Source organism: Stylophora pistillata, chromosome 12 (genome assembly GCF_964205215.1).
Source record: "Stylophora pistillata chromosome 12, jaStyPist1.2, whole genome shotgun sequence".
NCBI classification, from domain to species: Eukaryota; Metazoa; Cnidaria; class Anthozoa; order Scleractinia; family Pocilloporidae; genus Stylophora; species Stylophora pistillata.
In genome coordinates, this window is record NC_142530.1 from 23,735,347 (window position 1) to 23,760,772 (window position 25,426).

A 25,426-nucleotide genomic window follows, 5' to 3' on the forward strand; every position below is an offset into this window, starting at 1 on the left:
GATGTCAGCAATCACATTGCTGAACACCATCGACTTACCAACCACAACATTGAATGGGACTCTGCGCAATGCCTAACCTACAGCACTGACTATTTTCAACGACTGACTCTGGAAAGCTGGTTTACTAACTTAGAATTAGAACAGACTCCCCTAAACAGATATCAACAACTACCCGCTCCATACAAACGACTCATTCACGACATAAACATCACAAACGACCGAAAAAGAACGACCTAACTTTATCGACAGATCGAACTGAAACAGACCAGTCACGACCGACTTACGTCACTTGAGTCTTACAGCCAATAACATCACAGCAAAACCAACCGATCATTTCACACGAACTGGAATAAGAACATTCTACTGACAACAATCATTCACTTGACTCTGGTGATGACTTCCGCACAGGTTGTCGAAACGTCAGTCACTACCACCGACAACAGTCCTACTCAGGAATACACTCACCCGGACGATCAGACAACACCTTCACATTAATTATCTACTGTAAATAACTATCATCTACATATGTAAATGCAAGTGACTGTTAAATTTTTTAGTGCCCCCTATTAGCTTATAGCTAAAAACATAGACACTTAAATAAAGTTTTTCATTTATTCTTTCAGTTGTTAGAATGGGCTAAATTGCCCACCCTAGTGAACCGTAGATTGCAAGATATAGCGACCATCATGTATAAAGTAAAATTTAAGCTAGCACCAAGCTATATACAAGATTTATTTTCAGCAAATCACACAGTGTATAACTTAAGAGTTAAAGAATTTACTATTCCAAGATTTAACTCTATTAATTATGGCAGGCATTCCCTTAGGTATTTAGGACCTGTGCTATGGGCTAAGCTACCTTCCCGTCTTAGGACGTTGAATTCACTAGCGGGTTTTAAGATGGCAGTTAGAGGAATGGATTTGAAAATGTTAATGGACGATGGTGGCTGTGTGGGCTGCTTGGTTTGCAGTGCATGATTCTTAGTTATATCTTAATTAGGCTCAGACTATTCCTCCCCCCCCCCCACGTCTTTGCAGTGCATGATTCTTAGTTATATCTTAGTTAGGCTCAGACTATTCCTCCCCCCCCCCCCCCCACGTCTTAAGGTCCCCTAGCCTAATTCTGCAGACCACAAATTTTATGCTATAAAGTTCATCATCATCATCATTATGCACTCAACATCACTGATGCTTCTGAGGAGGAAGAGTCCGCTTCGCTCGAACCATCATAACTGTCAGAATCTGCAGATTTTATCAACATATGTTAGTATCTTCTAATTGCTATGATATCCTGATTAGGCATGCAAGGTGCTTAATTTTTATCTTCTTGAAAAAGTGAAACTTGAAATCCCTAGATTAGCGAGCTATGTTTAGAAATCATCGCATTTTCAATCTCAGAGATAGAACGGCGGCTTGGCGACATTGAGAAAGGATCACGGAACTATAACCAAATGATTCCTCGAGCGGCACCAAATTGCCTGTAAAGAGTCTCCTATCCAACAAATGCGGATACAATAACGGTTTCAACCAAATTTCACACAAAATTTCCGTGGAAGCTTTATAAATTTAACTGAACTTATATGATACGAAATTGATTCAGAGAAAGAAAATGAAACCTATTTGACTCAGGTATTGTCCACAACCCCTGTTCGTCAACTTATTTCTTTTCCCATTCAGGATCTTAGTGCGTCTCAAAAAAAATAAAATCCACATATTAACTTGTATTAAAAGATAATTATTTCATTTAGGTGTTAAGAATGTCTGTGCGACAAGGAGGTTTCTGTGAGCTACATCGATATGGATTGGGGTTTTAAAATTTTTATACAGAAGCCTATCTGCAGTATCTTACCCGCCTGACGAACGACTGGAACTACGATGGCTTCCGGATTCTGTCGAAGAGAATAAAGAAGAAAAGTTTATACACGACGAAGTTAGGGGTAAGGAAAGATACTCTCAAGGTGGCTACCGGATACAAAGAACAGGTTAGAAAGAGAAAGTTACAGGCAACTTCCCGTGCAAAATGCCCGATTTTTTTTTAATATCAAAATAACGATAAACTTATGTCGGTGACACCACTTACACCCGCGAAAGTAAACCATCGTAGAAGTGTAAAAATTGCAATTTTCATTTGAAAGCTTGAAATACCTCTGAAAATGTTGCTATCATTATTTGAAGTTTGAAAATTGACCAAATGTTGGTCTGTGAACATTGGGGGTAGGATTTTGAATTTCAAGCACTGGTTTGGAAGTACAGCCAGCCTACTACTTCGTGTAAATCTGGGTACACCGACTTTTGATCATGAAAATTGATCCTGAAAAATGCTCGGGGATACCAGTTTTTCAACGCATCCTGGATACTTGGTTACCACAATATCCAATAAAACAATTTCAATCAAAAAATCTCATCCATATCAAAACGATACGGTTCTGTTCAGCTGTGCTTGGATAAAGAGAAATGCGCATCGTGCGTCACCGTTTCCTCAAGAAAGTCGTTCCAGCGGTAGTAGAGCTAAAAGGAGCAGCCACTCAGTACTGAATATTTTACAGCTCAAAACAAAACGGTTTCTTAAGAAGCCACCCAAAAAAATTTATCCAATCACAGCCGTGGAATTCCAGCCACAAACAGAATGGTTCCCGAAGTGAAGTGAAAGCAATCAACCTTCTCGCCTACAAAAGACTCGCAGTCGAAACGTCTCGATCCCAATAGATTCCATTCTGCCTTGGGTCTGTTCAGTATTAAATCACAGATGACGTCAAAATGCGTTAAGGGGCCGACCATTTAACTTTTGAGGGAGGGGGGATGGGTGATTTTGAAAAAGAATTTCCTGCAAGCGCTTGTTGGAAGAAAAAAATTGCATGCAGTCCAAATGTAACAAAAAAAAAAAGAGCATTTAGAACGGAAAAATATCCTGCCCAGCAGATTGCTAGAAAAAAAATTCTCAATGACCAGAAATCACCCACCCCCCTCAAAAGTTAAATGGTCGGCCCCTAAGAACAAAATATTTTCAGACGAAATTGATGTGCTCGCCACATTTTGCCGACTTCTGTGATTAATTACTGTACATACCCATAGAAACCTGCAATCCATTTCTTATAAATGATAGAAGAGCATAATGTTCTTAGTAGTGACGTTATCGATGCGTCTGTTCTCCTATAAATCATAAGTAAGAATTAATCGAAACGCGTGTATATCGTATAAATCCGATGTCACTAAGTTGTGAGACAACCGATTTAATTCTTATTGAAAATGTAAGGCTACCTGAAATTTACCTAAACGCTTCAGAAGACCAAAAATCACTGGAATGAGTTTCAAATTCAAAGCACGGTTAAGCTTTCCTGGGAAATTTTTGATTTTCGACTGATAGGTCTTAACCCTAATCCCTAATTTCGTTCTTAACAAGGGATCACCTAGAGAACATGTTGTATCGTTATTCCCTTATAATCCCTAGGTCTCTTTTCTCAATAATGTAAACCAATTTGGAGAAATTCGATAGCACATAACGTTTCATCAGGTTTCAAAACAAATATATTTCCTTAGATGAAAAAATATTTTTCCTCTATAAAAAATAACTCCCTTAAAAAGCCGGCCTTTTCGTTTATGTTCCCGCCGCTGAAAGGTCTTTTGTCGATTTGGCTGAAAGTGTGGCTAGCCGGCATATTACAAGCAACCATGTTGACTAGACATTACCTCCATGTTACACCCATCTTCTTCACCTATTTCGTGCCTCGAGAGCAACTTTTTAAGCTCTCTGTCCTTTTTACGCCACATCTGAGGCGTCAATTCTGCATTTTCCTAGAAGATAACATTTGAATATTAATCATTAATTCACACTTAGTCTGTAGGTTGAAGCACACGATCGACATACCAAAATACACCTTATATGTGCTAGTTGATAGCTTGAGCACTTCATGGAAACCAGGTATCTGCAAATGTACTAATAATTTTTTCACAGCTATTAAAGTACACTTGTGTATTTATTGCACATCTCCATGCCATACCCATCTTCTTCACTTACTTCGTTACTGAAGACCACCTTTTTAAGCTCTTTGAAAAGTTGTTGATCCTTAGTAAGCGACATCTGCAATGCTGCGTTTTCCTAGATGATAAAGTTATAGTATAAACCATTTATTCACACTGTAGGCTGAAGCACACGATCGAAATCCCAAAATACTCCTTATAGGTATTAGTTGACAGCCTAAGAACTCCATGAAAACCATTAAAACTTATTGGAAAACGGTATGTTGATATGCTTATTTCTATTTAGCTACACCTCTAGTAAAGCACACCATTAATTGCTTATTTCTCAATAGCCAAAAAAAACAGACACATAGAAACTTAGAAGACAAAACCTGTGGTCATCATACCTTCTTATAATTCTTCAAAGCCACGCGCACCTAAAACAAATGGGAAAAATTGAAAGCAGTACGGTAAATACTGATCAGTCAACTGATCGGTAAATACTTAGCAACCTGCTGACATAAGATAACCCTAAAAAGGCATGTTGTTAAAACATATCCTTAGAGCAGTTGAGTGCAATACCAGTCTGCATGTACTCTTCAGTTAAATGGGCGGACATTCAGTCACTTTGTCTACCGACCTTCTCTTCGCCAAGTTCTGTAATGTTGGTCAGATCGCAGAGCACTTTCTTAAACAACGATTAATTTTTAACTCAATTCTGCTGCTTGCCCTCTTACCTCGCAGAGGTGTCTCCTCGCAGAGTCCAATTCTTGTCGGTCACGTTGTAGTTCCTAAGAGGTATGTAACATATCAATTTAAAAGTAGTAATTGTTTAAAAACTAGTATTTGAGCTGTAAATAACTATCATCTACATATGTAAATGCAAGTGACTTTTAAATTCGAAAAGTTGTTGATCCTTAGTAAGCGACATCTGCAATGCTGCGTTTTCCTAGATGATAAAATTATAGTATAAACCATTTATTCACACTGTAGGTTGAAGCACACGATCGAAATCCCAAAATACTCCTTATAGGTATTCGTTGACAGCCTAAGAACTCCATGGAAACCATTAAAACTTATTGGAAAACGGTATGTTGATATGCTTATTTCTATTTAGCTACACCTCTAGTAAAGCACACCATTAATTGCTTATTTCTCAATAGCCAAAAAAAACAGACACATAGAAACTTAGAAGACAAAACCTGTGGTCATCATACCTTCTTACAATTCTTCCGAGCCACGCGCGCCTAAAACAAATGGGAAGAATTGAAAGCAGTACGGTAAATACTGATCAGTCAACTGATCGGTACATACTTAGCAACCTGCTGACATAAGATAACCCTAAAAAGGCATGTTGTTAAAACATATCCTTAGAGCAGTTGAGTGCAATACCAGTCTGCATGTACTCTTCAGTTAAATGGGCAGACATTCAGTCACTTTGTCTACCGACCTTCTCTTCGCCAAGTTCTGTAATGTTGGTCAGATCGCAGAGCACTTTCTTAAACAACGATTAATTTTTAACTCAATTCTGCTGCTTGCCCTCTTACCTCGCAGAGGTGTCTCCTCGCAGAGTCCAATTCTTGTTGGACACGTTGTAGTTCCTAAGAGGTATGTAACATATCAATTTAAAAGTAGTAATTGTTTAAAAACTAGAAATTTGAGCTATCCTGAGTTACCCCTGGCAGGGAAAATTGTTATTTCATGCTTATGCTCAAACAGTTAGTAGTGTAATTCAGCACACATAAACAATTTTACTGACTCAAAGTAAATGATGACTAAATGAATAGGAAAAAAATTTAACTCAAAACTAAGAAAATTCAATAAAGGAAATTATGAGAAAAGTAAAAACAATGCTAAAACTTTGCTTCTATATGCTTTATCTATAGTAATGTGGGCTGAGGAAAGATAATATTTATTGGGTCACAAGTGTGTACCAAAGCAAAATCTGATTCCTCCACTTATATTAAAAACCCTGATCAACGGATTTCACAATCTAATGCTTTACCACTGGGATACAATGAGCTCCATGGCCAGATACGGATTACAGTTTGCGCAAAGGTGACATGCACCCTGGCTATAGCAATGATTAGCGCCGGAAGAGGATATTCCCTAGGTCTGGGGTTTAATTCTTCGCGCAGGACTATGTTCTTATTGACTGTGTGGAGAGGTAGGACGGGAAAATATTTGACTCTCGTGACGGGCTTGGTTCACGGACGGCTTAGTGCACTTGTACGGCGGCATTATTCGCTGCTGTTGCAAAAGACGGGAGACAGCAGTGAAAAAAAAAAAAAAAAAAAAGAGAATAAAAGTCATTTTTTTCGACGAATTGTGAGTTTCTTGTTCCCACTCTAAAAATAAAAGAAATTTTTTCATTGTAGAATATTTTTTTTGTGGTTTTCCCGCGCGCGCGAGCCTATCACGCCCTATTTAAGTTAAAACAAACTTTTTTAAATGTTTCAAAACTTATTCTGAGGCGATAGAATTAAATGCCCCTCAACTGAGTTAGGTTGGGCTGGACGGGAAAATATTTGGCTCGTTTATGACGCACGGACCTTGCGTCGAGTCAATTATTTTCCCGTATGAGTACATATGTCTGACTTGTCTGACTCTGAGATAGAATAAATATATGAAGTTCATATATTTTGAACTGCGGTATTAGATACGTATGATGCACGATCCACTTTCACGGGTTTATTACGAACCAACTTAACGGCCTGCTCCCAGTTGGCTTGTTAGCTCAATTGGTAGAGCGCTGCACTAGTATCGCAGAGGTCAGTGGTTCGAGTCCCGTACAGGCCTGATTTTTTTCAGGTCTGATTTTCGCTATTGCATAAATAGCGGATCGTGCATCATACTTGTCTGACTCTGACAAACACGTATTCATTACTCTGAAAATGTTAGTGTCTACTCCGAAACGCCTTTCAGAACCCAGAATTTCGAATACACAAATTATTAGAAAAAATTACAAATATCAGGAAATCTCTTAAAAGATTTGACATCAGGATAATTCTTTCGAAAAGGAGTTTGTTTCATGCAGTCACAGCAAGGCAACGAGGCTCACGCCTTTATATGTTATGTACCTCCTTGGACAGTGTGGATGGGAGATTTCCTTGTAACTTGGTAGAAGTTAGGCCATCAACATCACGATCTGTCAAAAGATCCGTGTCCAAGCGTATTGGAACATCTAAATGACAAGAAAACAACAAATAATAATTTCAAGAGGGTTACGGTCTCGTATGGGTAAGTCTCGTTCACAACTATACATCACTGTATTTGAACCAATCAGCAACTTGCCTTTTTCATCAGGGGATATCGGCCTCAGACTGCAGTAATGGCAGTTATACAAACCCAACAGAATTGTTGGACCTTCAAAATTACCATAACTGCGAATGGCTTCGTCCGCATCTTCTGTGGGAGTTACAACCTTAATATTAACTTCAAGAGCAGATGCCAAGGCTGCTAACTCATGTTCACCCGCCCATTCCTTGTCTTTACTCATCCGTTGGATGTATTCTTCTGCGTTTTCATTTACCAAAAACCCTGGTAAATCCTGCAGTTTCAAAAGATAAAAATCCAGTTTTTAGTGACAATTAACAATTAAAGTTATGTAACATCTAACAGGAAAAAAAAAACTGGGTTACCAGTCACTTCGCTAACAGGTCAACTCGACGACAACCAACTCGCCTACACTAACTTTTCAGCAAGGTGTTTGTCAGTGAGTTAACATATCAGCCAAATAAAAGAAAGATGCTAACTAGCTTAGGGTTGCAACTATAAAATTGGAATCGAATGGTATCACAAAAAAAAAAACAAAAACAAAAACAACAACTTTTTACCTCACATGCTAAGTAAAGATACTGCAATACCAAGTAATAATAAGAGAAATACAGAATTCTAAAAATTACCTCAAGTGCGCATTGCACCCTGACCACTTCTTAAGGGTTTTATATTCCGCTGAGGAATATCATTTAAAAATATATTCCTCAGTGGAAAGTGGCATAGTTAGAGTAAAGGGCCTTCTGCTTGAGAACAAAACAATAGGCTCAGCCAGGGCTCAAATTACATTTTCTCCATCTGTACTCCAAGGCAATAAACACTGTGCCAACAAATCTCCCAAGCATGATATAATTAACAATTATTCCACGAGCGCGCGTTGGATATGAGATGATAGATAGCCAACGAGGTGCATAGCGCCGAGTTGGCTATAATCATCTCATATCCAACAAGCGTGAGTGGAATAATTGTTTAATTAAAAACACCCTCAGAAATTATTATTTTGTGAGAAGAAACCGGATTTTTTAGCTCCCTTTTGATTTAAAACTGACGCGTATGCTTACCATATCTGTAGATTATGGTATATTGGCTCATATACCATAATGGCTAAGCCAATAAAAAGTCTTGAATTGCATTATCCAATGATCCAGTTTTTAATAATAATAATTATTAAAAACTGGATCATTGGATAATGCAATTCAAGACTTTTTATTGGCTTAGCCATTATGGTATTATGAGCCAATATACCATGACCTACACATATGGTAAGCATATGCATCAGCTTAAAATCAAAAGGAAGCTAAAAAATCCAGTTTATTCTTACAAAATAATAATTTCTTGGGGGCCATTTTAATAAAACAATTATTCCACTCGCGCTTGTTGGATATGAGATGATTATAGCCAACGAGGCGCGTAGCGCCGAGTTGGCTATCTATCATCTCATATCCAACGCACGCTCGTGGAATGATTGTTAATAAGCACATAATTTGTTAAAGGTAATAAGTTGCATGATCATCCTTTAACCTCTGGAAACAGAGAAACCAGTGTAAGAGAAAAAGAATCTTCAGCCTGTGAGAATTGACTATTTTTTCTTGGCCTTTGTTCCCAACGAAAACAATACAGCTGTAAAAGCTATTTGCTCTAAAATCTAAGATTAATAAAAATAAATACCTGCCGCCTTGCTAGTTCTTCAACTGCTACTTCACGTAGACTTTTGTAAGTGTGGCTTCTAAGTATGTCCAACCTTTTAAGTTGATCCTCTACTGCCCGAAAAAGGCAGTTACCATCACCCTTGATTACTGAATGCACTCGCAAATTGTTGGCAGACAGCACACGATAAAAGAGGGTTTCCTCTTCAAGTTGTGGTGAGGGAAGTTTCTTCTTGGTGGAACCTTTGGTTTATTAGCATTGCAAAAAAGGAAAACATTTAAATCTTAAAAAAATCTATGACCCACATAAGTAACTTATCTCTCTCACAAAGGCTTACAGAGGTTGGCATCGCTGTCTATTCATCTTCATATGAAACATAAGTTTTCTTTGTGCAATCTCATGAAAAGAAAGAATTGCAAAAAGAAAAAGCCACAAGGATAGTGGATGCCTTTCTTTTCATCTTTTTCTCCTTTTTTTGCATGGGTAATTTTCGAAGACAATTTATATAAACTTATAATTCAAGCATTCATTTGCTTTTATTGAACAAAGAGGCAGTCCTTCATTATTGATGTTAATGCTTTTCAAAGTGGCAACCTCAGCCATTACACATGTACACTGTAGGCACAAATCCCAAACCTGTAGTTGGTTGCCATCTCAATTTGCCTTACAACTTACTTTAATTAGCATGAAATATTTACTTACCATCACAGTGAACTGTAGATGTTTTACTATGAGACTTAGCATAGTGAGACTTAGCATGGTGTAATTCCTCACTGTCTTGCACTGCAGCTCCCCTCTGACCTTTACCTTCAGCTGCTAAAATGTAAAGAGAACCAATTGAAAAGAACTTTTAACTGTCCTTCTATTTAACAACTAGAAAATACTTCTAAAAGTAAGTAAAGTTCCCTACAGCTTATGAAATTCTATGATTTTGCATGAACATTTACAGATTTATTTCAAGTTTTCTATAATTTATGAATATGAAGCTGGTTTTGAGATGATGCAAAAATAATAACTTCTTCCATTTCTGTGAAAGTGTAGTGTGATTGTCAAGGTGAGTGTAGTCCTGAGAAGGACTGTTGTTGGTGGTGGTGACTGACATTTTGACACCCTGTGCAGAAGTCATCATCAGATTCGAGTGAATAGTTGTTGTCAGTTGTTGTCATTCTAAGGTTCCTTTAGAAAATATAAAATATGTCACAACATTTTGCAACCGTTCATGGATTTACAATATTTACCTTCAATAGCTCTTATAACATGCTCTCTACAGAAATTTAAGGTTCATTTAATAACATCAATGATGGTAACCAATACCTCTTTTAAAGAAAACCTAAATTAGCTTTATTATTGTACAGACCTTTTGCTGAGTCACCAACATGAGTGCTGTCTGCATGTTTTGAACTCAAAGTATACTTCAATAGAAGTAGCAGTGAAAACATGTCTTCTTACCTATCACACACATAAAAAATGTTCACTACCGCAATCGTAGTTAGCTCAAGGGATAGAGCACTGGACTGTTGTGCCAGAGGTTGAGGGTTTGAGCCCTGGCTGGACCAACACTCATGGTCTTAAAATAACTGAGGAGAATGTGCTACCTTTCTATAATATCAAGAAATGGATAGACATTCTAGTCTTCTCGGATAAGGATGAATAACCCATAGGTCCTGTCTCCTGCATCTATTAATTAGATAATTTGATTAGGCAGGGGGCACTATAGAAACCCACATCATGAGATTACTGTGATGTGGTCTGGCCTGTTTACTGGGAATTGGGGAAGGGGGCATCTGTAAAATTTGCCTTTGTTGATTGTAAACTGCCACTGGCAGTCTGGTAAAGTCCCCTGTACAGTCTTGTAAAGTTCCTTGAACATAGGATAAGAGCGCCATAGAGATAAAAGTTATTGTTATTATTATAAATATATTACAGGGAGAGATGTCTTTCCGACACACATTAGTTTAATGCCTGATGCAAATCAACCATTAGTGAATACCACACAGGTGAAAAGTACTTTCCTTTCGGGAACCACCATATTGAAGCGACAAGTTTTCAAAAATACAGCGATTAAAACAAAGAAAGGGACCAATTGTCCTGAACATGAGTATTGAAATACTTCCAAACAGTACTATCTCGTTTGGATTGATTTACAAGTGCACAATTGATGGAAATCTGAGACGTTCTGATCGCGATGGGAAAACCAGCAAAGTGACGTCCTAAACTTGTTTGGGAGAACGGCAACGCTAACACCGGAAGTCGAATGGTGTCATGTCCAGACTATTCCGTGCGCTCTCCCGTTCTGAAATGACGTTCCCGTCCTCTTGCTAAATCTCTCTAATCTGTCGAGCATGGTCAAATTACGAAATCGCCGCTCAACTGAAAGACCCCGAAAACTCGGCCAGAAATAAGGAGCGACGGGCAGCCGCGCTACTTACACGTATCGGTTCTGATGATGACATCATGTGATGATGACATCATTCTGATGCATTAGACCTAATTGATGCCATGGAGTTCGAGAATGAAGACTAAAGAAAAGACCCAGAAGTGATCCTAGAAAAAATGGAAGACTACTGCATTGGGGAGTGCAATGAGACCTATGAAAGATATGTGTTCAACCGCCGGGACCAAGAGGCAAACGAATCAGTTGATGTGTTAGTCACCGCATTACAAAAATTAGCGAAGACTTGCAACTATGGGTCACTGACAAACTCGCTTATTCGTGATAGAATGGTGGTGGGCATTAATGACAATTCCGCTTGTAAGAAGCTCCTGCAGACAAGCAAGCTCACATTAGGACAATGCATAGACATCTGCAGATCTTTGCAGACATCAGCAAGGCAGCTGAAAGAGATGAATCAAGAGGATGTCCATTTAGTGAAGGACAGTAAAAAAAAAAAAAAAAAACAGTTGACAAAAGGAACGGAAAGGTTCCAGAGAAGAGGCAAAACGAGCCACACGAACCCAAATGCAAGTTTTGTTCCAGATATCATCCTTTCACTAAGAAGAACTTCCCTGCATGGGGAACATCTTGCAAAAATTGTGGCGAGCTAAATCATTTTGCGGTATGTCGCCAAGAATCTTGGAAGAAAGTGCTGTCTGTGAACTACACATCCGAAAACAAGGAGTACGAATATGTGGCCGAAATAGAGGTGAAACAGCAGGTTGATGCACTAGCCTCTAATCGCTCCCCCAACAAAGTGTTTGCCACTCTACTGAAAATTGGGGTCAAATGAAATCAAATCTTGTCAGTGAGCACTGCATTAAGTTAAAAAAAAAACAAAAACAATTGTAGGCCATGTCTGGAAGAGAAAATAATACAAAACTTAAAGCTTTTACAAACCATAATGACACTTTGATCAATAAACTGGAAACTTTGCAAAACAAAATCATCTGTTCACAAGAATCAATAAAACTGTACAACCAAGGCCAGCCAGCAGAAAAGACACATGTTTACAGTGCAAGGTGTCAAAATTTCACTTGTTTCGATTTTGATTTCCTCTTTTAGTTACTCTAAACACCAGAAATAAATCTCCTTAGCAGATAGGCTACACTCTGAGTTTGACCTCCAATAAAAAAAAAAGTTTTTGACAAGAAATCAAAAGAAGTAAAAATGGAGTCCTTGAAAGTTTCTTTATACTGGTTGCTTTATTGAATAATAAGCTTCACCCAGATTGTTAGCAAAAAATGTTGGGAATAAGTTGTGGCCTATCCACCTTTGTTTATAGTATATATTATTCTGTACAAGTAGTACATGAACTTATGTGATCTCTAGTATAGTTTGGTGTACTGGTAATCGACAATTATTTACCAAAGTGGAGGTGAGCATTGGTGGTTACTGACACTGAGGTGATTAATTGTTTTAGTATCTACCACTCAGAAACCTAAACAATCACTTTATTTCTGTTGATATACTGGTACCTAGAAATGGTCAGAAATTAAATCATCCTTATGCTATTTTGTCCCTTCAGCTGCTTGGGGGTGACTAGTACTTGCTATGATCACTTTCAAATCAGACAACATTGGCAAGCGATCCAAGATTTCAGGACTCATTTTGCTTTCGAGTGAGCAAGGCTTGAGACAATAGAAGGGCTTTTCTTTAATACATTTCTTTAATTAAGCCTATGTGAAAACTCTAAGAATGGGATATATGCTGTTGAATTTTATCGTAAATCGTTTCATGAATAACCATGCTGCATGTTGAAGTTTGGAGCAGTCAATGAAATGAACAATCACGAAGCTTATATACCGTTATTATTTGTTTTCGTTGTCGTTGTCGTTTTTACCGATCATAAATGAATGCTTTGTGGTTGAAGTCAGAGCTTAACAGTTTGAGAATTTTCTCGGGTTTGCACTTTTTTATGTCTTAAACTTTTTTAATCAGCGCCGATGAAAACAAGAAAGTCGTGCTCACGTAACAAAAGAAAATGACAATCAATTCTATTTCGACACGACTTTCTAAATCAAGTAATTTAATTCAGTCTTGAACAACTTCGTCGAAACAAGAAGAAACAACACAAAACAAACAAAAAACCGAAACCAAGTCTTATCCTAAGCCTAACCGTTTCATGGGTGACTTGCATTAATTCTTTCAGCGTTAAACAAGAACTCATGATCATCATAAACAACTTTGTCGTTGGGTCGCTTGGTTTCTACATGGTTTCGCCAGAACCCCGTTCAAAATGCTTTGCACCTCTAAGTATTCAATGTTCAAAAGAGATGTACTGTCATGAATGAATAGAAATATTCAGTAAACAAGGGGAAAAACGATGATGATTTCCAAACTATACTTTGTAAAATTGCGAAGAAAGATGAGCAGTGCCAAAATGTAATGGCATGGCACGAAACGAAAAGACAGCAACAGAAATCGCAAAAAAAATATCTAATGGGCTCTAAAATTCGATACAGGAATCAACAGACACGAGTCTTACCTGGAATGGATCAATTATAGAATTTAATCGCCGGTTCGTGTATTACAAACATCTAACTTTCCGTAACTATAATTATCCTCTGTTTGCGCTTGTTGCATCACTCTCATAGAGGATAGTTTCGTTGTCCTTAAAGTTGTTTGTGAAAACGAAAATTTGTGTTGGCGATCTTTGAAAAGCCAAGTTTAGGCTATTGAAGAACAGACGTCTCGTTGCAGGCGTCTCGTTGCAGCCAGGCGTCTCGTTGCAGCGACTGCTAAATCACTTCTGAAACACAACGGGGCGACGTTCTCGACCCAGTTTCTTACCGGTATTTTTGCTGCGCGCGCCATTGTCAACTGACGGTAGCGTTGCAGTTGTGTCCTCCGTTGCAGTTTTGTCCTCACAACTAATAACCAATAGAATGTGGTTTTATTTCTTCCAATCAAAAGGCGTTGTGAACGTGTCTCTTGCTTGTCACTTCCCAACTAGGGGAGGGATGCAATGCAAAAATATTAATTGTAAGAAGAACGTAAAGATTTCCGCGCTCGAAGGTTAAGAATTTCACGGGATATCCTTGTTTCATGGGCTATCCTTGGTGTCGTTTGGTGAAAGATTAAGATTCTGGTTGCGTTTTTAAGGGCGAATTATTGGCGAAATTTTCTTCGATACGTTGGAAAGCTTAGGAAGACGAGAATTTTGATGTTGCCTCGTGGCTTCGATTCCCTAATTATTAGTTTGGAGTGCGTTGGTGATCGAAGTTGTGCTTTTCTAACAGAACTAGTACGGTAAGGTAAGGTTTCGGTTGCACTTCATGCTAGTATTTTTGTTAAATTTAAATATTACAACCATTCTTCAAAGATCGCGCTCAAGTTTCGGGCTAAATACTGTCAGATGTATACCGATAAAGCGTCCGAGTAACTACTAACCTGGATTCATTGAATCCTTCTGTGTCGAGGGATGATTTTCTTTTATTATTTTGTTTGGGGCATGCAAAACTAGATGATACAAATTAAAAAACTAGACAGATCTCCGTGTTTCAATGACCGAAAATTTGTGATTTTCTTCCAGCCTCATTATAATTTTTATTATGTTACATGTAGCAATCTCATAGTGTCTACATTGATGGTTATTATGGAGACAATTGAAGACATGTATTCATTGTAATTGTATGGGACTACGCAAAAATTCAACCTCTGGTATGGTTGATGTCAAACATCATATATCCTGGAAAGTTAACTCACAAACTGTTGATACGTATAATGAAGATCTGGTATCTTTTATAAAGGATAGGGTGCTCTCCCCCATGCTCTCCAGCAAGAAACAGTTGGGTTACAATGCATTAAATCATTCTCTTTGCTCGCCCAGAAGAGGACAGATTTGCAGCAAAATTACTCTTCACTTAATACTATGTGCTTTTTCATTGAAATCAGTGGCTGACGTAAGCCACTTTCTTTCTTTTGATCTATTTAGAATAAAGCCCTTTGAACTAAATCATAAGGAATATGATAATAATAAGCATGTTATATGTTACCACACTTTACATACTTTTTCAACTATGTGTTTCAAATATTGAAATGAAAGAAATTCTAATTCATGCACAATTGAATACTTAATTCAGTACAGACTATTGCCCATTATTAGCAATTATTGCTCCTGCATGTGTTAGCAAGAACTTGGTCTTGTTGGCTTTCATTGTGAGCCTCTGGTGATCCATATATAAGGGGAGACACTCGCTGCAACTATCTTTGCAAAGAAAATACTAATCTTTTCACCCTTACTTAATTTCATACATACAGGCATGGATGACAGCCAGCAGCAAAGCAAAGTAAACAAAAGTGCCAATGAGGTGGTAAGCTCCATTGTAAACATTTTCTTGTAGAATTATGCACTAGTTATAAAAAGATAAATGTGATTAATTTTTGTCCTTGGTGTAAGCATAATTTTCCTTTGGTTTTGTTAATGATATGAATGAAAATGCATTTTGTGTAAAGAAATATAAAATGTAGCTCCTAGAGTGTAAGTTATGATGAGATGATGTGTCACCATCAATTTGGCCTCTATTAAAAGTAAAAGAATTAAACTAAGGATGAAACTGAACCACAGCATACCTATACTAAACCCTCATTTTAATTGTATCAATATTATTATTTTTCTGGTGTTCACCCAATAGATTCAATCCACTGACAGACAAAGATGGCACCTGTACATTTTACCTTTACTTTTAGGCTAAAGCACATGTAGAAAGCAATATTTCACAAAACAACAACGTATGCAAGGTTTAAATTTTTCAGACCTTTACTGCTTGTTTTTATGAGTGGTTCCAGGATTTTCTTGCACAAAAAGGTCTGGTTGAGTGTAGCTGTCGCCATACTTTTCAGTATGATGGTTTCACAGTAACTGTTGTATGAAGTAATGTACCCTTCTCCAATATTAATTTTGCAAACTTGTCACTGACAAAGAGCTAGTTCATGATTAGACTGATCATTTCATTGATTGCCATGCTCTACATTTATCGTTGAAGTATCACCATATTTATTTGTGTATAAGTCGACTCTTTATGACAGAAAAATTAGCCCAAAAAATCACCCTCGTCTTTTACACGGATCACAGATAAAGACCTGACCCAAGCAATCCAAGAAATTAGCATAATAATTGCCTGAAGTCCATTAGGAAAACCAGGTTCACAAAACCAGTTCTAATTGTGTTCAAGTTTTGTCAGTTTTCAGTGCGTTCTTCATTGATGAAAAAGTTTGAAATAATAAATTTTATGTGGCTTAAACAGAAACCTGGTGGGGCTGATTTCTATTGTATCTTCTGATCTGTAGAGCAGACAATTTTCCTTACAGCTTCGGTGCTGAATTCTCATTTTCAGCAAATGATTACAGTAACTTAGTGACCTGGCAAATGCTGTTTTCTTGTGCGGTCTTGTTTGTTATGTGCATGGACCATCTATGTTAAATATTGTGTAGTTTCCAAGATGGCCGTATTTTCAGCAAGCAATCCTTCGAAGCTCTTGGGCGTTCCTTTAGTCTACTAAATCTCCTTTCAAAAGGTTATTTAAGTGCATGAAGATTTCATTTTCAAAACGATTTACAAAAGATGGTGAATTACTTCGCCAGTAAATCGAAGTGGTTGTATATGCTTAAATCATGGATCGTGGGGATGTAAACAAGTGCTACTAAACTTCACAGCACATGGTTACATTTTGCTCTGCAGTTTTTTTTAATTCACCGTGTTTTCATTACATTCTCAGAAATAAGAGATAAACCATATGGGAAATTTCTGTCGGTCTGATTTTTTCTTTAGAAATAATGAAAAATCTGATTTTCAACCTTGAAAATGGAGGTCAACTTATACATGGATAAATACGGAAATTAACTCCTTTGCTATCAGTAATCGCATGAAAGATTCTGTGCTAGAAATCACAGCACCCTATCCCAAAATCTAATGTTGCCCTCAGCACAATTTCATTTTTTGAGCAAGGCAAAGCTAAAAATCAATCAAGGGCCACACAGAGATCACAGAGACAACATTGCTATCTATAATGTTTGTGCTTTTACCTCAGATAGGTAAAAGCTACTCTATTCATTCATTTAATGTCAATACTCTACCTCATAGTAAAGGAAGTAAAGTCTGTTTAGGAGCCTAGTGGCCCATTAGGCTGTTGCTTAACTCCGGTTTCTGTAGTGTGAAGTGACTAGGAGTATTTCTACCTCCCCCTGGATGGGATGCTAGTCCATTGCAGGGTTACCCCCAGCATTCAATTGCCGGTACCCATTTATACACCTGGGTGAAGAGAGGCACTATGAGAGTAAAGTGTCTTGCCTAAGAACACAACACAATGTCCTGGCCGGGGATCGAACCCGAACCACTCAATCCAGAGTCGAGCGCACTAACCATGAGGCCACCATGCCTCCACATACTCTCCCTCATAGTAGCTATAATTTTTAGCCAACTTGGGAAATAGTGACCAAAAATGGACGCTTTTGGACGTCCAAACTTTTAAATTTCAAGGGGATGGTTCCCCAGACTTTGCCATCCAAGTGGGAATAAATGGCTGCCACGCTGTCATTTTGGTCCCTCCTAACTGCTCAAATGTTGTCCCTCCTTTCCACAATCTTACCAAAGCCTCCATATGTGTAGTAATAAAAACATTGAAGTGAAGAGTGCTATCTCAGCAAGAGATGATGATCTTGCTTACTTTTAATAGAGTCATCCTAGCAGATGTTTGGCAAGGTATTGCATTCTTTGCTCAAAATCTAGTTTACATAGACCTGGGAAAAAATGATGGGGTGTAGCAGTCATTCAGGTCGGTTAATTGCTCCAAGCTCTAGTTTTATACCACTGCTCATTTGGTTATCTTTCTGGTTATTTGGGTTTTCTTGGAAACTCAGGCTCTTGCCATTGAGAAGAAGCATGATATGTGTTTACAAATTAAAACAAAGAAAAGTGAAAAAAAATTGGAGACTAACAGGATGGTATCAAAGACTGGTATAATTTTTTTTTGCTGGGGGTAGTTTTTTATTTTTGAATCAGTTTTAGCCTAAGTATGTCTAAGTTTCTACACTTGTTGTTTAGTCTTGTGATTTCTTACTTTAAGAAGTAACTAAAGGTAAAGTGTTTTGAATTTTTTGTTTATTACAGCCAATTGAGTCTGTAAATGGAAAGTAAACACAAAATAATGATGGTAAGGAACAAATTGCTTGCACTATAAATTATTGAAAGTAGTCAGCACTCTCCATATTTGTTATTTTTAATTGATATGCTTTGCACAGGTGTTGTGTAATAAGTGTGAATAAGACTGTGCAGCGAATTAGCTCGTGCTGCAGCATCCCATATCCAATAAACTCAATAGAAGACCCTTCGGTCATTTCACGCCTTATTGGATCTTGACACGTCCCTAAAGAAAAGTTGCTTGAGACATTTTTATCGTAAACATTTATGAAGCTTTCTTCTGATATATAGTTTGCTAAGATTTTAGTGAAACTACTGTAGTGTGCAAACAGTTTTTTTCCCGAAGGACACCCGCAAAAGTGGGAAGTAACCTTGAGCATGTCGCATGCGATTAAGTCGTATCATATTAATCTGCCCTAAAAACGAAAAATTTACATTACTTTTATACATTGAAGTGAATGCTTTGATACACAGTGGCTTTAGCCTCTTCATATCCTCTTATGTTTTTCTCTGAATACCTGGGAGCCGAGAAAACTGGTAACCACCCATATTCTCTCGTTCTCTTTAAAATAGGATTGTTGATCAATTTTTGCTGAGTTGGCTGCCATGGCTCAAGATGGAGGACCATGTGGTGAGATAAACTAATTTCTTCTCTGCCATCCTGAGAGGGTTTCTCATACTTTCAGAATAGAACAGAATTTTGGCTAACCTAACAACTCAACAGGAAATCGTCCCTTTTAAATTGAATGTTCTAAGGGAGTTCTCGGAGTTGCTTTGAGGTTTATCGCCCATCATGAATTAAAACCAGTGAACAAGGCTGTTCAGATGAGGGTGTCTGGCATAGTGAAGTACTAGTGCATTTCATCCCTGAGAAGCAATCAAACTACTGTTTTCTCACTTCTAACATTACTTAAAAATTAATAATCAACGACATAGGTGTCAGGCATATCAAAGAATATTGGCACGGAAAGAGGTACTCTCCCTAATGGTTCATGTGCACATTCTAGGGTGAACGTTATTGTATCTCTAGTATGAACATTGGTGGTGATATTTTTGACAAAGGCCATCACTGGACGGCCATGTTTACGGATTTTTAAGGAAGTACTAAACCGCAGAGGCTCAGGGCTACACAGCTTTGTAAAATGTCGTATATTGATGTTACTAAGTCATACATATCTTATGTTTTGAAGAGTATGTGATTAACATGGACTGGCTGGAACAAGAAATAGTTATGGAAGAGCAGCTGGAAAGAGGAAGAGAAGAACAAAGAAAATGGGAGGAGCAAACGAAAAGAGAGAAGCAAAGAAAGGGAGAAGATCATTTTCCGACACATACCTATACTTAAGTTATCCCTTTTAAAATTTTCAACCTATATATCTATGTCACAGTAATTCCTCTTTTTTTCAAATATGTGAAATCATAATCTCTTGGAAAACTACTCTATCAAGGATATAAATTTAATGTGTATTGTTTCTTTTTTTATTTTTAAGTGAGCTTAATGATCTTGTTTATAATGGGGCAGCCATATTAGTACGTCAGTGTCATCGGAAGACATTAAATATTCGGAAGAGAAATTTAAAACTTGTTCTTTGCTTACATAGATTTTTCTTTTGTGGAGCCCTACTAAGTGACTCTTGATGTCATGTTAAGTTCTCCTTCGCTTTCACAAGTAAACAGGCAGCACGTTGGAATGGGACGACAGTAGTTCATCCTAAGTTACCAAGGGCTTCTTTTGCAAGGAACCCTTCAATTATTCTGTTACAATGTTTTATCTGGCGGTGACCAATTAATCCCACATGAAGGATATGCCAAAAATGGGGTAAAATCGGACAATTCATCCTGCAAATGAAACATATTCCAACTTGTTGTGTGTAATCTTTACCCAATTTTTCATTATTTTCAGAGAATCACGGAATTCTAAAAAAAAAAAACAATTCATGTCATAAAAAGAATCTATTCCAACGCGCTGATTGAATTATAACTCAGTACATCCCTGATTTTCCGTTTTTTCTGATAAATTCCGAAAAAACGGGGTTAATTCTGAAAACTCACCCCATAAGTAGAATACATTCTAAGTTTCCATATCCAATCTTGAACCCGGTCTTCTATTTTTATTTTAATGAATTCCAGAGAAAAAGAGGACGGTAAGTTTTGAGAATTTATACCGTAAGCGGAGTATATCCTAAGTTGTCATATTCAATCTTTACCCCAATTTTCGAATTCCTTTTTTTTAATGAATCAATTGTAGAAAAACAGGACAAACTCTGACAATTCATGCTACAAGGGGATAATACCCGAAGTTGCCAAATGCCATCTTTGCTTCGATGTTCCAATTTTTTTTTTTTTTTTGAGTGAACTCTAGAGAACAGGGGTAAATTCTTAGAATTAATACCGCAAGTGGAATATAACCTACGTTGTCATGTCAAATCTTTCCTGATTTTCCTTTTTTTACAGAGTAAATTCTAAGGATTCACGCTACAAGTGGATAAGACTCTAAGTTCCCATATGCCATCTTTACCCCGATTTTTCATTTCATTTTTCAGCGGTGTATTCTACGATTAGCGCTAATCATTAGTCCCTTAAAATAAAGCAATACGCAAATAGCTTCATTGTAATTAGGAGATTTTTATAACGCCGGCCCGCTGTCAGTTATTATTAATTAATTAACTTCTATAGAAATTAAAAACTTAGACACAACGCGCTATGTAATGTACAGTTCCTCTTTAATTGTAATCATTCCCTAAAGAAGTCTTAATTGGGGTCGAAACGCGTCCGAAATAAATGAGAAGCTTACAACTACAAAACTTTCTTGGATCGTCTACGTTAAAGTGAGGAAGAAACCATGCTTTGCCCTTTTCTGTGCTCAGTTGATCATCGGGGACTCTACGGGCGTGGCCGTTATCGAGCGTCCTTTTCATAAAGGCTAGGTAATCTTCCTTCAAGTTGCTGTCGTTTAAAAGCCTTCTTTTAAGTGATAGGAGCCTTCTCAAGCAGTACCCTTTATTGTCGGGTAGGGTCAGGTCATCAGATTTGAAGGGCAGTGGTGCTTCCCAGTTTCCGTTTACATTCTTGTGCAGGCCTTTGGTAAGTATTTCTCGGAAGCGTTTATCCTCAATGGACTCGGATTGTTCGGTTCCACGAATCTTGCGTGTGTGAGGAACCTCGCTGTAGTCGAGCTCCATCATTTCACGTACTTGCTTCGGGCTCGTGAGGTCTTTTGAACTCATCAGGTCCTGGAGTGGAGGTATTGTGGGCACTTCCTCGCAGCGATCTAGGAGTACTTCTCTTTCGACTGTTACTCGATTGACTGAGGCTGCATTGGTCCTTGAGTGCTTATCCTTACATACACGACCAATTATCGTCCAGCCGAACTTGTATTGCTCTGCCCAGCGTTCTTCGTTATTTCCGAAGATGACCTTAATTGGTTGGAAGGCAGCTGGAACATTTCGGCCGATGAGTAGGCCAATATCGACATCGGGGCGGTGCTATATCTTGTTTGCGATGTGAGACAGATGTTTCCACTGCTTGGCTACTTGGGGTGTGGCAATATCCTCGTGTGAAGCAGGGATATACTCTCGTGAGTATGCAAACGGGACTTTAATTGGTGCATAACCATTTTCTGTGTCTTGAATGGACAATCCAGTTACTTTCTTTGTTCTGATTGAGTTTGAGCCTACGATTGTGTTAACCTGTAGGTCAACCTGCGGCGCGTCTACTTCCAGTTGCTCTAGCAGGGAGTCGGAGATAAAGACATCTGTGGATTGGTCGTCCAGGACTGCATACGTTGTTAGTTTTTTGCTGGGTTAGACTGATGAGATGCCTGTACAGGGACGATTCTAGCACATGACCTACTGGTTTCCTCCTCCCCGCAGACTTGCGTGCAAGCTGTAGATGTATTTTTGGCTTCGGGGTTATTAGGTTTCTTCTTGTGATCGGGCGTTGCCTCAGTATGTAGCGCTGTCAAATGTCTCTTGTGGCAAATGTCGCACACTGGAGGTGTCTGATCGCAATTTTCGGCATTATGCTTGCTGGGAGCCATGCACTTAAAACAGAGTTTGTTTTTCTTGAAGAAGTCTATTTTTTCTTCCCAGGTTAACTCTCGAAATTTCTTGCACTCGTTTAGCGTGTGGGACTTTGTGTTGAGGAAGAGACAGGGTTTAGAGGCAGAATTGCCTTCTGATTTCGCCTTTTTTGGTTCGGGAGATGAGACTTCACGTTCACCGCTTGTTTTCGAGGCCAAGTTAGTAGAACTGGGTACTTTTTTACGTGGTAGGGGGCCAGGTGGATTTGGGTCTTTGGTTGCGTAGCGGAAAATCTGTGGAATATTCATGCGATCAGCATGGAAGGTTACTGTTTCTACGAACTAAGCAAAGGTCGGGAATGCATCGCAACCTTTCTTTTGTTGCAGGGTTTGCACCGTTGTGGACCACATTGTTAGAAACCAACTGGGGAGCTTTTCGACTAAGGTTTGTAACTTGGAAGGATATTCGAAAATCTTAAGACTATCAAGGTGGTTTTTTGCCATTTCGACTTGTTTTAAGAAGTCGCTAAATTCTCTCAGGCCTCGGGCGTCATTACTGCCGATTTTAGGCCAATTAACCAGCTTGTTCTCAAAGTCGGTAGCTATAATCGCGGGGCGGCCAAAGCGTGACTTCAGTTTCTTTCTTGCTTCGCTGTACGCTATTTCTGGGCTAGCGCCGACCATGTACTGCAGTTGCTCAACGACTTTCTTCGCCTTTCCATCCAAATGCTGATAGAGAAGATACAGTTTTTGTTGAGCGCTAATCGGTGCGGAGTCGATGAGAGCGTCGAAAGCTGTTTCCCAAACAAAGAATTTAGTGTCTGTCTCGTTACCAGTGAAAACATCCGGCTTGGCTTGCGGGAGCCGTTGCAGCTGAGTTACCATAGCCAAAGCCTCGGCAATTTGGAAGACAGAGTCTGAATTTGTAGGAGTGCGATTTTCACCTTGAACATACGGAGTTGGCTTGATCTCTCGGTACATAGTGGCCGGAGAACTCGCAGGGGTGAAGGGATCGGCGCATTGACGTAGGTCAGAGGCGGACGGATGGACAGCCCTCAGGCTGGTAGTAACGGGCTGAAAATCGCGAGGATGAGGAGTCACGGGTACCTGAGGTAAAGGCGTGAATGGGGTACTGGCGCTAACGGCTGTCTTAGGAGCTGCCAGGCTGTTTGAAGTACTCAAAACAAAGGACTGCGAGGTAATTAGGCCGCCTGTGTTTGCGGAGAATGTCGGAAGCTGAGATGTTGTTGGATAGTCTGTGGCAAGATGGGGTGGAGCCAAGAGTCCTGTGTCAGTTGGGGCCCTGGTGGCTGAAGGTCCTATGTGAGGTAGATGTCCTGTGTCGGCGAAGGACTTGACTGGCAATCCTTCGTTCTTATTTAGAGGCGACAACAAACTTCCGGTGGACGTCAGGTGAGTGGGAACAAATTCTCCTTGGTTTACAAACCGATCAATAATCGTTTCTTTGGGTAATTGATCTATGTCGTCAAAATCGAACGGATTTTGTTCTTTTAGCGCCTCTTCAAAAACGGCTTCCTTTGCCAAAGTTTCGCTTAGTTGTTGTTGCAGTCTCAGTTTATTTAAAATCTTTTGTTGCTCTTCGATTTTATCGCTGAATTTTAATTTCTGCTCCAGCGCTACGCGTTTTGCTTTCACATTAATCAAAGTTTCTTTTGATGGGTGCGATGAACCGGATGTGCATGACCTTATCGAATGTCTTGACTTGCGTGACGATTTTGATCCTACAGACAAGGTCTCAACTTTGCCTAATGTCAACACTTTGTTTAACGCCGCGCTTTGTACTCCTTGAATTGAATCTTTTACGGTTGAAGGTAATTCGGTTATCAGCTCTGCTTGGGGGGTATTTTTCGCTAGGTCTAACCAACTGTTCAACTCGAATTCAGTTTTTTCCGCGAGTGTAATCAAATCTCTGACCTTTCTGTCTATTTGATCTCGGTCTGTTGAGCCAGCGAGGTATGTGTGGAACGCGGTGACGTTTGCGTGAAAGTTCTTGTTTGCGGTTTTAGCAGAACTTTCCTTTACCGCGGAATGGAACTCGAAACCCCTTTTTGTCATAGTCCGAGAACGTGTTTCCGACGGTTCGCTTTTTTCATAAATTTTTAAACCTTCTGCTTGATCGGGGGCGATTGCGTCTTTACTCTGCGCAAAGTTTTCTGAATTTTCGCCAAAGCCAGCATCGCTAGTTTCGTCTGGCAAAGCGCCGAGTTTTGTCTTTTGTTCGTTGCTTTGTGGGTGGCTCATGACGTGGTACTTCAAGTATTTGGGCGATAAGTTCGACGAGGTGATGAGACAGGGACACTCTTTGCTTTCTAAAACTCCGTTACTACCAGTAACTAATTTAAATAAATGCAAGGTTAATTTTCTCCTCGTCGCCTGCAGAGGTTTTCTTTGATCTTCTTTAGTTGCAGAGTTTTACTACAATTTAAGCGTTGTTCTCCAGAGGAACCTGACTTTTCTTTAGGTAGATCGACAGCGCTCCATTGTTCGTTCTGACGAGCATTTGCCCTTCTGCCTTTTTTTATTTTGGTTACGATAGTAAAGGAACGGACTTACTTTGTGTCCTCGGTTGACTGCTCAATAGTTTCCAAGGGTGGACTACTCTTCTCGCTCGGGTGAGCTTGCTTGACTTGATTTGAACTGTAGAGAAATTCGACTGTAGCGGCGTCAGCTCCTGTGGCGGAGAGATCCGTGAAACTGAAAAAGGAACTAAGGACTCACAGTTTCCACAAGGCTTAGATTTATTGTGCCAACTCTTACAGCGACCTGTTTGGTAGGACGTGTTGGGGCGAACGCTCTTATAGGTTCTGAGTTAAGCAGCGATAGCCGGAAGTTCCCTAATGTAACTAAAGGTTACTCAAAGTTCTTTTGAAGTTGCCCGTCGAATTTCTGTGAGCCTTATGGAAGTTACATAAGTGTTTTGCGGCATATAA

The 25,426-nt window shown here is 39.0% G+C and overlaps 1 protein-coding gene, 1 long non-coding RNA gene and 1 pseudogene across 7 annotated transcripts; 1 reads left to right on the forward strand and 2 right to left on the reverse strand.

Moving 5' to 3' along the window:
• Positions 1-598: 598 nt before the first annotated feature.
• LOC111319311 (uncharacterized) lies at positions 599-14,104 on the reverse strand. 2 transcript variants are annotated; one of them, XM_088740440.1, is made up of 15 exons: positions 13,847-14,104; positions 13,802-13,812; positions 10,237-10,328; positions 9,582-9,695; positions 8,901-9,121; positions 7,251-7,506; positions 7,037-7,140; positions 5,504-5,557; positions 5,174-5,203; positions 4,694-4,747; positions 4,364-4,393; positions 4,015-4,095; positions 3,687-3,791; positions 1,849-1,888; positions 599-1,241 (listed from the first exon to the last, which is right to left on the reverse strand). In XM_088740440.1, the coding sequence occupies exons 3-15, from the start codon at positions 10,316-10,318 to the stop codon at positions 1,168-1,170; spliced, it is 1,245 nt and encodes a 414-aa protein (XP_088596566.1). In that variant the 5' UTR covers positions 10,319-10,328; positions 13,802-13,812; positions 13,847-14,104; the 3' UTR covers positions 599-1,167. The 2 variants fall into 2 exon arrangements, with proteins under 2 accessions (XP_088596566.1, XP_088596567.1); XM_088740441.1 differs by having other exon boundaries at positions 9,582-9,692; positions 13,802-14,104.
• A 29-nt stretch (positions 14,105-14,133) lies between these two features.
• LOC148719351 (uncharacterized) lies at positions 14,134-21,151 on the forward strand. Of its 5 annotated transcripts, none has more exons than XR_015993783.1 (5): positions 14,136-14,570; positions 15,577-15,629; positions 18,425-18,467; positions 19,028-19,085; positions 19,645-21,151. It is a non-coding gene; the product is annotated as an uncharacterized LOC148719351 (long non-coding RNA). The 5 variants fall into 5 exon arrangements; XR_015993785.1 differs by having other exon boundaries at positions 15,577-15,626; XR_015993784.1 differs by having other exon boundaries at positions 14,136-14,565.
• LOC148719352 (uncharacterized) lies at positions 20,736-25,379 on the reverse strand (annotated as a pseudogene).
• Positions 25,380-25,426: the final 47 nt, after the last annotated feature.

Excerpts from the sequence above, each read along its gene's own strand:
- LOC111319311 (XM_088740440.1), bottom strand. The coding sequence starts at position 10,318 with ATGTTTTCACTGCTACTTCTATTGAAGTATACTTTGAGTTCAAAACAT. Across the intron at positions 9,122-9,581 it reads ATCTACAGTTCACTGTGATG|GTTCCACCAAGAAGAAACTT; the intron begins GTAAGTAAATAT and ends AATAAACCAAAG. Across the intron at positions 4,096-4,363 it reads CTTTGAAGAATTATAAGAAG|GAAAACGCAGCATTGCAGAT; the intron begins GTATGATGACCA and ends TTTATCATCTAG.